The 16,184-nt window shown below is 39.8% G+C and overlaps 1 protein-coding gene across 1 annotated transcript; it reads right to left on the reverse strand.

The window, feature by feature from the left end:
- Positions 1-2,394: 2,394 nt before the first annotated feature.
- On the reverse strand, positions 2,395-16,064 carry GJA1 (gap junction protein alpha 1). Its single transcript, XM_007101051.4, has 2 exons — positions 15,857-16,064; positions 2,395-5,308 (listed from the first exon to the last, which is right to left on the reverse strand). Exon 2 carries the CDS (start codon positions 5,290-5,292, stop codon positions 4,144-4,146), a length of 1,149 nt encoding a protein of 382 aa, XP_007101113.1. The 5' UTR covers positions 5,293-5,308; positions 15,857-16,064; the 3' UTR covers positions 2,395-4,143.
- Positions 16,065-16,184: the final 120 nt, after the last annotated feature.

Below are 16,184 nucleotides of genomic sequence, written 5' to 3' on the forward strand. Positions count from 1 at the left end.
CAGAGTGAAGTCAGAAAGAGAAAAACAAATATCATATATTAACGCATGTATGTGGAATCTAGAAAAATGGTACAGATGAACCTGTTTGCAAGGCAGAAATAGAGACACAGATGTAGAGAACAAATGTATGGGAACCAAGGGGGGAAAGTGGGGGAGGGGGTGGTGGTGGTATGATGAACTGGGAGACTGGGATTGGCATGCATACACTGATATGTATAAAATAGATGACTAATCAGAACCTGCTGTATAAAAAATAAATAAATTTAATTAAAAAAAATAATCCTTTTCTTCAGACTCACTAGCCATATTTCATGTGCTTCAATAGCCACATGTAGCTAGTGGCTACCATAGTTCACAGACTAGAACATTTCCACAACAGAAAGTTCTACTACTTCTAGAAGATTCAAAATTTTCCAATTTTTTAAACCTGAAATTTTATGCCAAAAATGAGTATCTAATAAATATTTGTGGAATAAAACTGCATAGTTTTGGGCTTCCCTGGTGGCGCAGGGGTTGAGAGTCCGCCTGCCGATGAAGGGGAGACGAGTTTGTGCCCCGGTCCGGGAGGATCCCGCATGCCGCGGAGCAGCTGGGCCGGTGAGCCATGGTCGCTGAGTCTGCGCGTCCGGAGCCTGCGCTCCGCAACAGGAGAGGCCACAACAGTGAGAGGCCCGCGTATCGCAAAAAAAAAAAAAAAACCATGATCCATGGCCTCTGAGCCTGCGCGTCTGGAGCCTGTGCTCCACAACGGGAGAGGCCAAAACAGTGAGAGGCCCCGTACCGAAAAAAAAAAAAAAAAAAAAAAAAAAAAAAAAAAAAAAACCTGCATAGTTTTCTCATAATTTTAAAACACAGCTCAATTCAATTTTTAGTTGTGGAAAATAGGCAGCCAATTAAGGTAAGAAAAACAGAGTGGAACATCATTTTTAAAACTTCTGGAAGGCTTCACATTGTAAGCTTCATGGAGTAGGGGACTATGGGGTCCTTCTAATAATCACCACTGCTTAACAAAGTGTCTGATATATGGCTGGTGTCTCAAATTTTTAACAGTGATTTCCTCTGGAATTTAGACCTCTCTGATGTCTCTGTTGGAGAATGGGGAGACCTGAGGTTTGATTTTCAATTTCATATACTAAAACTGTAGTTTAAAATTGTATATTTATAATATACTTAGATTTTTTTTTAAAAATAGTGACAAGCTTTAAAGTTTGGGAAATGTTTAAGATGGACTATTTTTTAAAGATGTAACTTGCCCTCCCACCTCCACACACATAAATCAGAAACCTACATTCAGTAGTCTAATTATATGTCCATCTGTACCCTATGAACTGTTTGTGAATACATACACATTCAAATAAACCACATTTCTCTATTCCCCATAGTAAATGCAAACACATACATGCACAGAGAAAACTTGCCTCTCCCTTCAGATTCTCAGCCAGACAAATGGTAATACTTGAAGAAATGTTGATACTACCAATTATATTGACTCAGAAACTGGTTAGTAGACAATCCTTTGACTTTAGACACATCCCGTAACATTTGTTCATTAATTAAAAAAAAAAAAAAAGCCACTGGACTGAACTAGGTTATTTCTAAACCAGTAATATTTTTATGTTCCAGGCATTTACTAGTTTGATTTGTGATGTGTTCATGTAAACAATTTTAGTAAGTTAAAAAGCTTTGGGGACTTCCCTGGCGTTCAGTGGTTAAGACTCCGCGCTTCCACTGCAGGGGGCATGGGTTTGATCCCTGGTCTGGGAACTAAGATCCCAAATGCCACATGGTGTGGAAAAAAAAACCAACAAACTTTGTTGAAATGTGACTTAAAAGTGATAATACATTTTATATTTTAAATTGCAGCAATACGATCAGTTGCCCAGAATTGTTCTTGTCCCTATGAATGGTTCAATTTTCCTTGGGTGTTAAGAATTTTAAAAATCGTATTTTCTGTGTTTTCACAATGTCTTGGGATAATAGAATCATAGATCTATTTCATTCTTTTGTCACACAGCATAACCATACTAAAACCAACCCTGCTCTTATTCTATCTGGGAGGCCCTATAGCTTTAAAATTTTAGCATCCTCATCTTTTTATGCTTACTTCTGTCATATATGGATCTACTAAATTACTCACTTTAGACTCTATCACACATCTCATTAATTTTATATTCCAAGTTCAACACTCTAATACTTTATCTTCTCTGTTGAATAAATATCCAAATATGTTAATCAATGTTGCACTGAATCTAGCTAATAATAAATATTGTCCTTTTAAAGATTCTGGAATCTTGTGAATCTTATTTGCCCATATCCTCATAACCAATGGAAATGTCTTTGATAATTGTGAATTGATGCAATAAACGTTTTAAAAAAAAATCACACGGGATATAAAGGCTATCTTTATACTAAATTAAAACTTTATTGAATAAAGAACACTCTCCAGAACACATGATCAGATGGACTAGGTCTACATTACATGCAATGAAGCTGAACATGACAGTAGTTTAACATGGAATGTCAAACAAATTAGTATTTCTCATTGTACAAAACTGCTTATGTAGTTGACATGCAAGAAGAAAAGTATGATACTCTGCATTTTCACTAATCATCCGTGATGAATTTTAAAAAGACATTTGAAGAAACTGGTAGATTTCTTTAGGATAAATTTCAAATAAATTAGTTACATGTGTACTATTGAAACTTCTTTCAACCTCTCTTGCATTCCAAATAAAATCTTAGTGCAAACATCAAAGTTGCTGGTTACTCCAAAAGACTGTCAAACTCATGATAGAATAAAAGTTCTGAATTAATGTGCATAAGTAGGACCAAGAATACCAGTTACTGCAAAATTCATTTAGGCACACTTAATAGTCCACTCTAAGCATTTTTTCTAAGTCTCTCACATTAAGTACTAAAGCCTGTTTACAGTACTAAAATTCTATCATTCAAGCATCAATGATTATATTTCAGAAAAAGAAAATCATTCATTTCAGCAATAGCATTACTGCTATATTCTAAAAAAAGAAAAAAGGAAAAAAAAAAAAAGAATCATAATTAACAAAACCAGTATCCATAATAGGATACATGGGGAAAAAACATTTTAGGGGAAAAAAAAAATGTGCTTTACTTGCACAGCAGGAATTATATAATGTAAACACCATATTGGCCCACACCACAAAATCCATGAGAAAGGTTCAAATTTGAACACCATGTGTGCATTATTTTCAAATCTGTGTTTGTGAGTTTATACTGCATCTGCTTGTACCAATACATGACAAATAAAACACACTCTTCCACACACATTCACATACAAGTGATTGTTAAACATTGAGCATGGCTTGCTTCCCTGACTTTAACTCAAAAAATGTTAAGTGATATCCCAACCTTTTTTTTTAAATATCTACAGAAATCATTAAATGAATGTGAATAGTAGTTGAGGAATGATGCAAACTGATGGTAATAATAACGTGGATGTAAAAAAGAATGTATGTATAACTGGCTGAGATTTGCAAATGCATGGAAAGTCTTCTTCTGTGGGCCGTGTCTGAACTTTTAACTGATACCAAGAATAAAAAATATAGTAGCACAAGTCCATTGACACCTGGAGGGTCAGGCCTAGAAAGCTTACCTTCAAAGTGCAAATTTTAACAATGGAATGTTTTAGCAGGGACATAAGGACAATCCTCTGTCTTCTTCTTGATAAAGAGAAGTAGGATGTTCAGGAAGTATTTTCTCCTGGCCAAAGTTATTTCAGTTTCTTGGTAAAACAAAAAAGTATTTAACCAAAAATATCACCCACCCATTCTTTCACATACACAGAAGTATTCTTAGGGGTGTGTGGGGAAGAAAAAGCCCTTAACTATGGATCACCTAATGCAACCTTTATTTAAAATTTAAGTTCTTTGAATCAACTACATTAAATACCAACATCTACCTCCCTCATCCCTTCCCTCTCCACCTGCCTATCCCTAACACCCCCAGTGAACCAGGTATTCTAATGTCTTTGTGTTTTCTAAGCCTCGTGACAAGGCTGTTGAGTACCACCTCCACTGGAAAAAAATGAACACCTAAGGTGCACTTTCTATAGCACCTTTTTCTTCTCCACAATTGAGTGGAATCTATATGCTCTCAAGACTGGACCTAGATCTCTAGGTCATCAGGCCGAGGTCGGCTGCTGGCACGACTGCTGGCTCTGCTGGAAGGCCGCTGGTCCACAATGGCTAGAGGCTGTAGTTCATGGCCAGAATCGAGCTTTTTAGAATTCTGGTGGTCATCAGGGAAATCAAAAGGCTGTGCGTGGGAGTTAGAGATGGTGCTTCCTGCCTGCCCCATTCGATTTTGTTCTGCACTGTAATTAGCCCAGTTTTGCTCACTTGCTTGTTTGTTGTAATTGCGGCAGGAAGAATTGTTTCTCTCTCCGGTAACCAGCTTGTACCCGGGAGGAGACATGGGTGAGAGGGGAGCGGTTGGGGAGGAGCAGCCATTGAAATAAGCATATTTTGGAGATCCACAGTCTTTGGAGGGGCTCAGTGGGCTGGTGGTAGTGTGGTAAGGATCGCTCTTTCCCTTCACGCGATCTTTAACACCCTTGAAGAAGACATAGAAGAGTTCGATGATGTTCAAGCCAAGAGACACCAAGGACACGACCAGCATGAAGATGATGAAGATGGTTTTCTCTGTGGGACGAGAAAGGAAGCAGTCCACCTGATGCGGGCAGGGATCTCTTTTACAAGTGTAAACAGCACTCAAACTGAACCCATAGATGTACCACTGGATCAGCAAGAAGGCTACCTCAAAGACAGACTTGAAGAGGATACTGATGATGTAGGTTCGCAGCAAGCCCCCTCGCATTTTCACCTTGCCATGCTCTTCAATGCCATACTTGAACTTCTTTATTTCAATCTGCTTCAAGTGCATATCCACATTGATACCATCAGTTTGGGCAACTTTGAGTTCCTCCTCTTTCTTGTTCAGTTTCTCTTCCTTTCGCATCACGTAGAACACATGAGCCAGGTACAAGAGTGTGGGAACAGACACAAATATGATCTGCAGGACCCAGAAACGCACATGAGAGATTGGGAAAGATTTGTCATAGCAGACATTTTCACAACCAGGTTGTTGAGTGTTACAACGAAAGGCAGACTGCTCGTCACCCCAGGCTGACTCAACTGCCGTCCCCAGTAGCAGGATTCGGAAAATGAAGAGGACTGACAGCCACACCTTCCCTCCAGCGGTAGAATATGCTTGAACCTTGTCAAGGAGTTTGCCTAAGGCACTCCAGTCACCCATGTTGCCTGGGTACCACCTGAAAAGAAAAACACAACTAAATGATCATAGACCACAGATTGTTAGTTTAATATACAGTTTCTTTCAGCCAGCAGTCAAAGTACTGTAAAAGGTCTCCTATCTTTCTAGCACTCTTCAAAAACAAACAAACAAATAAACAAACAAAAAACCCACAAGTGCAAACTCTTCCATTTTCCCCTGAAAAGAGCTCTCAAATTTTCTTGAGATACGCTAAATCTTAGAAACAGCAGAGCCTATGTGCAGAGTAAACTGCGATCTTAATCTCGTGAAGATGTATTGCTTGCTCAATCACTGTCTTACCATGTGACTTGAGAAGTTGTCTGCGCTAAGTGTCTCTGCTTATTTTATCTCTCTGGACGGTCCAATTAGAGGACTGTTCTTACCTGATAGGCCTGTGTCTGCATGCACACCCAAGCAAAATGCTGATATGTGGTATTCAAAAAGCATGGGTACCTAAGAATTGCGGTAAGAACACCCATACCCATGCACATGTATGCAACCTGTTTTCAAGCCTCATTCCTATTACATGTAGTACTTTATTCCTAATTGTATCCTGAAATGTTTCTCCTTGGTAATTCAAGTGTCATTTGTGCATACTCTACAGTGTAGTCATTTATACTTCTCTGTTTCTTCTTAAGCAGTGACTTATGTGGTTCAGAAGTCTGTCTTCTGCCCAGAGGAAAATATGTTGTACTGAAACACACCACTTTGACACACTGTGTCACTAGATGCAGGAACCTACTTTCAAAAAACAAGACTAAATGCACATCACATTTCAAGTAAGAGTTCAATTGACCTCAATACTGATTATAGCCTGAGAAATAAAAGACAACTTTAGTGTTATCTCTAGTAAAAATGATTGGTTTTAATCTTTGGATTGCTGTACAAGTAAGTTCCTTTACTGGGCTTTGGGCCCTCAGCCCACGCACTCTATTTAACTTCCTATCAGTACCTAGATATCTTAAGCCTAGCACTTCCCCATTATTGGGAATGGGAAATAGCCTCGTCTATAGATATGACAGGAATCCCAAAAGTCATTTAGTTCAATTTATTCTTCTAATGCCAATAGTCCTTTTAACTGATGAAAATTTAGGTCTTAAGTATATAGGAAATATTCAGCTATCCATAGAGCCAGAAAAAGACTTTCAATCCCAAGACCAAGGCTTCCCAATGCCTGAACACTGGTCTTAAAATTATAGCAAAGCTGGGTTAACGTTAGAAATGTTTCCGTGCTTTAATATATACAATCTTAGCGGGGCCTGAAATCTGGTAAGAAATGAATAACATTGCATGTGGCAGCCAGAGAGAATATAGTCTAATTTTCAGCAGAGAGTAATTGGAGGGTTCAGAATAGGATGAAGTAGTCAAAGATTATTTAATAATTAAAAACAATCAAAGCAAAGCATTTTCAGGAGCTTATTGAATTTTAAATAGTATAACTAAAAGTAGGATTATATAGGCTTCCTAGAAATATGTTTGTTGTCTGGATATAAAGAATTTTTCACCTGGTATTAAACTATAAGCCATGTTCTCCTTGTGGGAAGTAAATGAGGTCCATGGGAATCTTCTTCCCCACCAAGCAATATTACATTTCTGTCTAATGCCTGTACCTCCTGGCTATAGAGGCCAGAAAAAAATGAATTGGAAACCTGGCCTGGGATTTCCTGGATGGAACAAAGAAGAGATGGCTGATCCATAAACTGAAACTGTATTAGCTGTCTAAATTAGCAGTCAGTGGGTATTTTTGATGACAGCCCAGAGACTGGTGCCAAAGAAAGGGGGTTGGGTGATGGGTAAAGGCTGGAGGTGAGTGGTAAAGGTTGGAGGTGGGTGGGCAAGTTACAGGAAATAACGCACCCCTGCCAGTGGTCATAAAAAAAAGGGAGCTTCCCCTCTAGGAAGGGCCATTTTAGATTGTTGAAGCGCAGTGAAACTGATGTATGGAAAGAGCAGTTAAACAAGAACAAAGGCTTGTAGGACTGACAAAGAGAGTTAAATAGCCAGGGAAAAGCTTGAAAAGCTTGAAGAGAGGGAGTAATTTAGCTTTGAAGGACAGTCTGATATGAGAGAACGTAAAAGAAAGAAACTACAATTTAGCAGAAGACACTACACTGGGAATGAAGAAGCACAGTCCGTGAGGGTCAAACAAATAGAACAGAATTTTTGAAGCTCTATCAATAGATAGTTTCGATGTGATGATGTGTAAATTGGTCCCTATTCTGTGTAGAGAATTACAGTATTTTGCCAGTGTCATCTGCTTTTGCTCAATACTCCAATTTTTGGGGGGGTGGGGGTGGGGATGAATGACAAAAACAATCAAGTATAAAATGATAAACTGCACACATCTCATCACATTCACGCAATGATCGAGCTTAAGAAAAACTAAACGTGCTTCAGGTACACTAAGAAGTTGTCATTTTAGTCAGTGTTTCATTATTATTCAAAGTAAAATATGTAGATGCTTGTGGCAATTAATTAGTAAGTTTCTTTACACTCTATGGAAAAATAAAACTTGACTTTCATATAATTCTGAGATTCCACAAAAATACCCTATAGCGCCATAGTATGTGAACTGGGTCACTGGGCAGCTCTCTAGGTAGTAGCCAAGTTGTCTTTTCTTTAAGCAGCCACCCAGTTGTCATTTGCATTAACTGAGTTATATCTTTCATCTGAATGAGATGAATTATCCAATTGGACACCTAGTATCCTGTAACATGTAGATACCTGTTATTAGCACTATCATAGAGACCAACAGATAATGTTTAATGGGATGGCTTATAATGCCGTGATTCTCAAAGAGAGGTAACAAAAAACGTTATCTTTTTGGTAGTCATTCACTTTGTTGTGAATTAAAAGTTCTATCAACTGGTTGTCCCCTCATCCCCATTATTATTTTCATTTTTCCAAGTCATAGTTGAAAAATTAATGCCCTTTTATAAGAAGAGGTCATGATTATGTTTACAGAATCCCTCGCATTGATTTACAGACTATATACCCCATTCACATTCACTAGTATGAGACAGGTATATTCCTCATTTGATATACGATAACATCATGGCAGTTGAGCATATATCCTGTATATCCATGCCTTCACCTCTAGGTTCCCAGGGTGGAAATTTATATGTAGATTAAGGTCTAGGTTAAGGAGTTGTACAAAGTTCTCATTAGGAGCAAATGCTTGACAGTAGCTGGACCGTCCTTCTTGTGTCCTCTATGTACCATGTTAGATCACATTTTCCATTGCTCTTCATGGCCCTCTAGACTAGAAGCCAAAAACCAGTCACGCCAGGTGTGACCTGCCCAGGGACCCTCTGGGCCCTTTGCAGCGGTTCCCGAAGGGCATCAGAATCACTTAGCAGCATGTGTTAAGAACATACATTCCTGACAGTCACCAGTTTGAATGAATATCATGGGGTGAGGGTGGGGGTGGCTGTGAATCATTCTTTTGTTTTTTTTTTCTTTTTCTAAACAAGTGCACCAGGTGATTCTGAAGTAAGTTTTCAGGCCAAGAGGCAAATGTTTCTTGACATTTTTTGGTGCTCTGTCTCGTCTCTCGTTCAAAATATTTAGGAGTGGGGAAATGTCAGGAGAGCAGAAAGGGATTGAGTGTCTAAAAAGGCCAAGGGGATGGGGCAGCAGGGTTAGTAAGAGGAGCAGGGGTCTCTGGGCAACTGGGAACTGAGCTTACCCTTCACTGTACAGCCCCCTGTCCCCCCACCTCCATCGGCTGCTCCCCAAGAGCACAAGGACTCAAATGCTTTATTCAAAATGAAAAAAAAACTCCTATTTTAAGTTACTTTTTTTTTTTTTTTTTTTTTTGCATTACGCGGGCGTCTCACTGTTGTGGCCTCTCCCGTTGAGGAGCACAGGCTCCAAAAAAAACTCCTATTTTAAGTTACTTTTTTTTTTTTTTTTTTGCATTACGCGGGCCTCTCACTGTTGTGGCCTCTCCCGTTGAGGAGCACAGGCTCCGGACGCACAGGCCCAGCGGCCATGGCTCACGGGCCCAGCCGCTCCGCGGCATGTGGGATCCTCCCGGACCGGGGCACGAACCCGTGTCCCCTGCATCGGCAGTCGGACTCTCAACCACTGCGCCACCAGGGAAGCCCTTAAATTACTTTTGACCGTCCCCTTTTCCAGACCCGTATAAACAAATCACTGTAGCCAAAGCTACAGTCACGTTGCTGTGTCATTAATGTTCTAATAATTATCAGGAGAATTAGAATATATTTTACTTCCAGTTTTTAAGATTTTCCCAAGAAGAGACACTGTAATGAGTTGAGAGTGGGGAATTAAAATAAAATAAAGGTAAATAGGATTGCTTCCTGATACAAATCCACTTAATGGATTGGGGGCGGGGAGGGGCGGAAGTACCGTGGGTGTTTCTAATATCCTAAACCAAAACATTATAAACCCCCCCCTTGGGATTTCCCTGGCAGTCCAGTGGTTAAGACTCCGAGCTTCCACTGCAGGGGGCACAGGTTCAATCCCTGGTTGGGGAACTAGGAGCCGGTATGCCCTAGGGTGCGGCCAAAAAAAAAAAAAAACTATAAGCCCCAAAACTAAACTGTAAACTCTCCTAATGTTTTTCTTTAATTTTTGTAAGAACCCCTCTCCCTTGCAGTAAATGTCTTTGAGTGGGCTCAGTTGTGATCATTCCTCTATAGTTACAACAGCCAGATGTGCTTTTGGTAATATTCATACCCACACATAATTAACATAATCCACATTCAATCTGTCCACAAATTCTATAGGCTTTATCTTCCCCCCCAAACAGACTATGAGTCTCACCACCACCCCTGCTCTTAGCCTGATCTCAGTCATCATCAGGTTACTTGTCACCTTTCATCAGGTTATATGTCAAGAGCCTAGTTACCCTGCTTGCCAATCTACTCTCCTCAGTCAGTCTTGAAAAACTAACAAGCCGATCTCTGCCTTGATCAGCTCAGTTCCATCCTCATGGCTTGTTCTGGTATCACCTCACCAGCCAGCACTCTAGGCCTGTCACTAGCTACTCCCCTTGTTCTGTTTTTGTTTTTTAATGGCCCTTAGCTCTACTTGACATATTATGTATTTACTTGTTTATTGTTTGTCTGCCTCCATGACAAGGACTTATCACTATCTGCTTTCCTCAGCTAGAATGTGAGCTCCATGAGGGAGTTTCTTTTGTCCACTACTGTATCTCCTGTGCTTAAAAGAGTTAAGAAATATTGAATATCTATTGAATGAATTAAAAGCGGCTTGTACAAAGAAAGGTACCAGGTTTCACCAGTTTTGTTTGTTTGTTTACTATCTCCTTGGACTCTCTTAATTATAGTGACATATCCCAAACTTCTGAAGTTTCAAATTAATTAAAAAGAGACTTCCACAGTAAAAAAAAAAAAAAAAAAAAAAAAGTATTGTCAGCATCTCATATTACACGGACTGTTAAGTTTTCAAGTGATAATTGCTGTAACAGAGAACTGTCTGAAACAACATACTTTAAATGACTCCTGAACAGGCAATATGACTGAATTAAGAAAACAGGCTCTTTAACAAAGAATTTGTTAAACAAGGTCTTGAATTTATTACACAAGGTCATAGTGATTTGGGATTCTTGCAGAACTGCACCAGGTATCATAGATATTTATGCAGTTTCACTATTATGCTGTTTTACAGGTTAAGATTTTAAAACAACAACACCAAAAAAAAAAAACTTGTGCTGTCCAATTCTGCAGTATTCTAATTCTGACTGGACTACCCAATTCAACTGTCGCCGAAAGAGACCCCACAGTGTCTTGCAATGGAAGAAATAACCTGTTAAAACTTGTGTTTATTTCAAGAATGATAAATCTCAGGGTAAGATTGGGGCTCTGAAGGGAAGAGTTACAGATGATATCAACCCTGGTTAATATAACATCTCTATATAGTTTGAGTGTATGTTAGGCAGTTAAGTGATTTGGATCAGGTACCATAGAAAATGTATATTGCCAGTTCATCAGGTGATACACAACCTTTGTTTCCTTATACCTGGGTAGTTAGCCTAACTCTGTGATGTATCAAACCTATTCCGTGTAAACCTCTGTTCTATTTAAAATTCTGTCTCATGGCTCCCTGATTAGCCTTAGATTCCTTTGTAAAGACTGAAATACTGCTACATTTCTACAGGTATCTGATGTGTGGCATTGCTTTTTTGAGGGAGGTGGGATGGGGAACACACTAACAAGCCTTCTTTCCTTGGCCCTCACCCTTTTTCATCACCCAGCCAGCACACATCAGCCTCCACAGAACAACGAGAGGAGATGGGCGTTGAGGAGTGAGGGACTCCATCCAAAGAGACAATCCCCTCCCTAGTCCAAGAGCTACCACTCAACTCCCCTATTAACGGAAGTTTCTAATGGTCACTTGAGGGGTGCTAGAGGAAAGAGCCTAAGTCAGAAGCTGCAGGCTAAAAGCCATGTTCTTAGATTGTGATTGCATGGACTTTAAAATAACTCTATTTCTATCAGTTTTGGTGCTTCCCCCAAATGTCACCTCCAAATTTACTATTTTTATTGAACAGCCTAGTTATTTTGTCATCATATAAACACACTCTTAGAGCCCTCACAAGTGTATTGATTAAGACAGTCTATTTTCCTTAATGAGCATTGAATGAATAACTCATGCACATGAAGCTCTTAATAAAAGCTCAATAAAGTTTAGCTATTACTCTTTAAATGATTTTTAGATATAGATATAGCCCACTTATTTTCTAACTTTGGCATCCTTTCTTTAGCAAAATAGCAACTAAGAAGTGATTAACGTTTTCCTAATGGTAATCAAAATTAGTTTTCTAGATGCTCCTATAATGAGTACAATATTGCTATTTTAGCAACCTCAAAGAGATTTATGAGAAGGAGGAATTTACCCTTTATCAATTAATAGGGATAAAAGACCATGAAGAGGGTCTCCGTGTTTCTATTTGGAGGCATCTCTTCTAAATCATGGAAAAAGTCATATACTATAGAATGTATCTGCCTTACAGAAATTGCTAAAAAACACTATATATTTTCTATATTACTGTCAATTTTAAACATTCCATAAAAGACATTTTCTTTTGGCCACCCTGCGTGGCATGTGGGATCTTAGTTCCCTGACCAGGGATCAAACCCGCGCCCCCTGCAGTGGAAGTGCAGTCTTAACCACTGGACCGCCAGGGAAGACCCAAAACACATATTTTTAAGAAACTATTTAGAAAGCTAGGAAAACTTGGATGTGAAGGTTATTGAAAGTTAAGAAATTCTTAAAGAAAAAAAAAATATATATATATGGCTCACCCTGGTTTGTGTTTTAACTTTGGCAAAAGACAGTATGTACATACATAGCCAAATGGTAAATCTAGACAGGCAAAGCGGAGACAAAGTGGAGAATTTAAGTAGTTACCCGAAGGAGGTTGGGGGGGGACTCCCGTTGAGGAGAAACTCTGGGGATATTTTTTAAACTTGACTTATCTATACTGAATATTGACATTAATGGTAAACACTAGATAATTAATAATTAATAACTTGTCTCCCCAGAGCTGAACTAACGTGTGTGTGAATACGCTCCAACAATCTATTCAAACAATTGAGAATCTTGAAGGGAAGTCAGATCAGAACAGGAAAGGTGGAGTAGAAGGTATTAATCACTGGTGACTTTCCTATCATTCCCTTCCCTCAGTATCATACAGAGGCTCTGAGGCTCATACCAAGCTACCCCTCTGGATATCATCAGAGAAATGAAGGAATGCACTGTAATGTGAGGTTTCCATCCTTCTCTACTCAGGAATTGGAAACATGTAAGTAACAAAACAACTCTCAAAATCTGAAAACACACCCTTTCAGAACACTTGCTTGAAACCATGTTTCCCAGGGTCAGCAATATAAGAATTACACTGTAAAGGGCCAGGAATTGAGTGGATGGGGCGGCAGTTATAAACTATAAAAGGTAGTAGAAAAATGTGGAACATATTTAAACAGTGAAGAGAGTAGGACCAAAGCATTACCACTGCATTTTCCAGGCAAAGGACAGGCGATAACTATACTGACTTTGGAAACTACAAAGCACCAGACATACACAATGCTAGGACAGAATAACCTTCTGGCAATCTGGCCTACATAGAAGAATTACCCTTTCTCCTGAAGGGTTTTCTACCTGGCTTTTTTCATTCTTTGAGACAGAGTTAATTTAATGAGGTCTCTACATTACTGCTGGATTTTATTCTTGGCAATCCTTGTATAAGTTAGGCTTTAAAAAAATTTTTCATAATCTACTCTTCAAACTGCCTGAGGCATTTTAGACTGAGTTCAAGTGTGCCCAATTATCAGAGGGTGAGATTAAGCATCTTTTCATTACCAGCTTGGTTTGGGAAGCAGAAGAAATTAAACCCACCTCCAAATAAAGCCACGTCTATTTTTCCAAAAGTTTATAGCTTTCCTCTTCCCACCCCCACTTTGTACTCCTGGAGAGAAACACAGGCACGCCCTAGGGTGAGGATGAGGTTGGTCAAGGAGAGCTTTTGATAATCTTAATCAGAGATGCTCTGTAAACATCAGGATGGCCAGCCAAGAGGATAAGGGTGGGCGAGCCGCTGCTGGGAACTCAAGATTTGAGTTTCCGAATTCTGTACTGATCTGCCTCTGGACACGTCATTAGCTCTTTACTCATTTCATTATGGGGCTTCCTCCGCTCTCCCCACCCCATCCCTATTGGGAAGTTTTGAGAATTTACAGAAGAGTTACAAGTGCCACTAAGGCACGGTAATTCCCAAGGTACTCAGATTTCCTTATGCTTTATACAGTAGGATTCAACAAGTTCAAAAAAAAAAAAAAAAAGGACACTGCGGGTGCGGGTTTTGGAAGGGAAATTAGATTGACACATTTGATTCAATTAATCACTTGCTCTTCTTTTACCGTTTGGCCACAGTCCATCTCCCTCCCGCCTCTCTCCCCATCCCTTCCTTTCGAGTGGCGGAACTCGGACCTGCGCTGGGTTTGACTGGGAGGACTTGAGGGAAACTTCTCAGCAAATGTTTCCAAAGCGCGGAGGCTCGGCAGTGCAGGAGCCCCGGGCGAGCCGGGCAGATGATAAGATGGCAGGAGGCGCCCCGAACCCTCCCGGCCCCAGGCCCCCGTCCTCGTTCCGCAAAGCTTTCATTTTTATTTGCTTTTCAGCATTCTCCGGTGCAAATACTTCAAACTGCAGGGTCACACCAAGAATTTAAACTAATTAGTCTGTGGAGTTAGAACAGACAAAATCCCTACCGGACACGAAAACGCACGGTTGCATTTCTGGCTAACAGAATGTGTGTTACCCATAAGAGCATGTAAGAAATTCTTTTCAGCATTCTCCGGTGCAAATACTTCACTTCACAGGGTAACACCAAGAATTTAAACTAATTAGTCTGTGGAGTTAGAACAGACAAAATCCCTACCGGACACGAAAACGCACGGTTGCATTTCTGGCTAACAGAATGTGTGTTACCCATAAGAGCATGTAAGAAATTGAGCCCTTTTAAATAACAAATCAGTGTTATCTTTGCCTACTGGCAGCACCGCACCCTGCGGCTCAAACTCAAAAATGTTGCCCGAGAGCTCTGAAGTCTGCTACAGGTTCGGACAAGCGGAAGGCGGCGGGGGCGTGGGGCTGGGGGGAGGTAGCTCCCTCTAAGGCGCCGATTTAAGAAATTTCGTTTCCTATTCTTTCTAGGAGCCCCTGTCTTAGGAGACCGTTTTGGAAATGCACCCTGGCATATACTCTCTTCTAAACGTCCGTTCTCTCTCTGTTAACGCTTTGTTAAGTAACCACCACCCATTCAAGGGATTTCACCTCCTGAACTGCCAGCGTGGTCGACTCAGTGGTGGCCCTCCTGAGGGTCTCAAGATTTTTGCATAGTGGTTGGTAATACAAAGTAACCCTTTACTGTTGCTTTAAGAACCTCAATATTACAGCTCTGATTTTTATACCTTTTTGTTTACCGGGTAAAATTCTAGGAAGGGACCACGTGGAAGTCAAGCAGCAAGGTCTTAACAAAGCACTTTGTTAAGAAGTTTGCTTTGCAAGGCTATAGAACATCAATCAAGATTTCCATATGAAAAAGTACAAAGAGTAGAATTCTATAGCAAGCACGCTAAGCAAATTTGCACTTCGATTTTTCTGCTGTTGTCAGTCAAACCCCCAACCTAGGCCCCCTAATCCCGCCCCCCTCAAAGTTACAAAGCACCTAGACTATTACTGATTACCCAAAAAAGTAAAATTATCCTCTAAAATGGAGAACCAAATATCCAGTAACTTTATCCTAATATTCTAATTCTAATCAGAAAGATCTGAATCTTATTTACCTGTTGCATTATTAAAAGAAAACTTTTTAACAGTCAAAAAGTAAATACCGTAAGTTCAATTTTAAGTTTAAAACTACAGACACTTTCAAGTTCATCATTCCCTTTACAATATCATATGAAAGCTACATTTAACAAATTTTAAAACTTTAGAAAAGTTTTTCTTGTAGAAAAAGAAAGGAATAGGTAAAGATCTTGTAAAAAAAACTTACTCTTTCTCTTGAAAGAAGTGAAGTAGGCACGCCAAGTGATTGAACTCCTCAGAGGATGAAATCAAATGCAAAAACAAGTCCAGGCCCTCAGACCTGTCTATTTAAAGTTTAAAAGTCTGCAGCTATTTGGTACTTTCCTCACTCCTTCCCCCTAATGAAAGAAAAGTGCTGATACCTCATAAAAGCTTTTTTCTTACTTGGAGCACAGAGCTTTTAAAAGTTTCAAGCCACTGACTCAACAAGGAGGAGGGACTAGAAGAAGGGGCGGGGAAGAGGAAAGGCGGGCAGGAGAGTGGAGAGGAGGCCGGCGAATGTGGACGCGTGGGGG

This window comes from Physeter macrocephalus, chromosome 10 (genome assembly GCF_002837175.3).
Source record: "Physeter macrocephalus isolate SW-GA chromosome 10, ASM283717v5, whole genome shotgun sequence".
NCBI lineage: Eukaryota > Metazoa > Chordata > Mammalia > Artiodactyla > Physeteridae > Physeter > Physeter macrocephalus.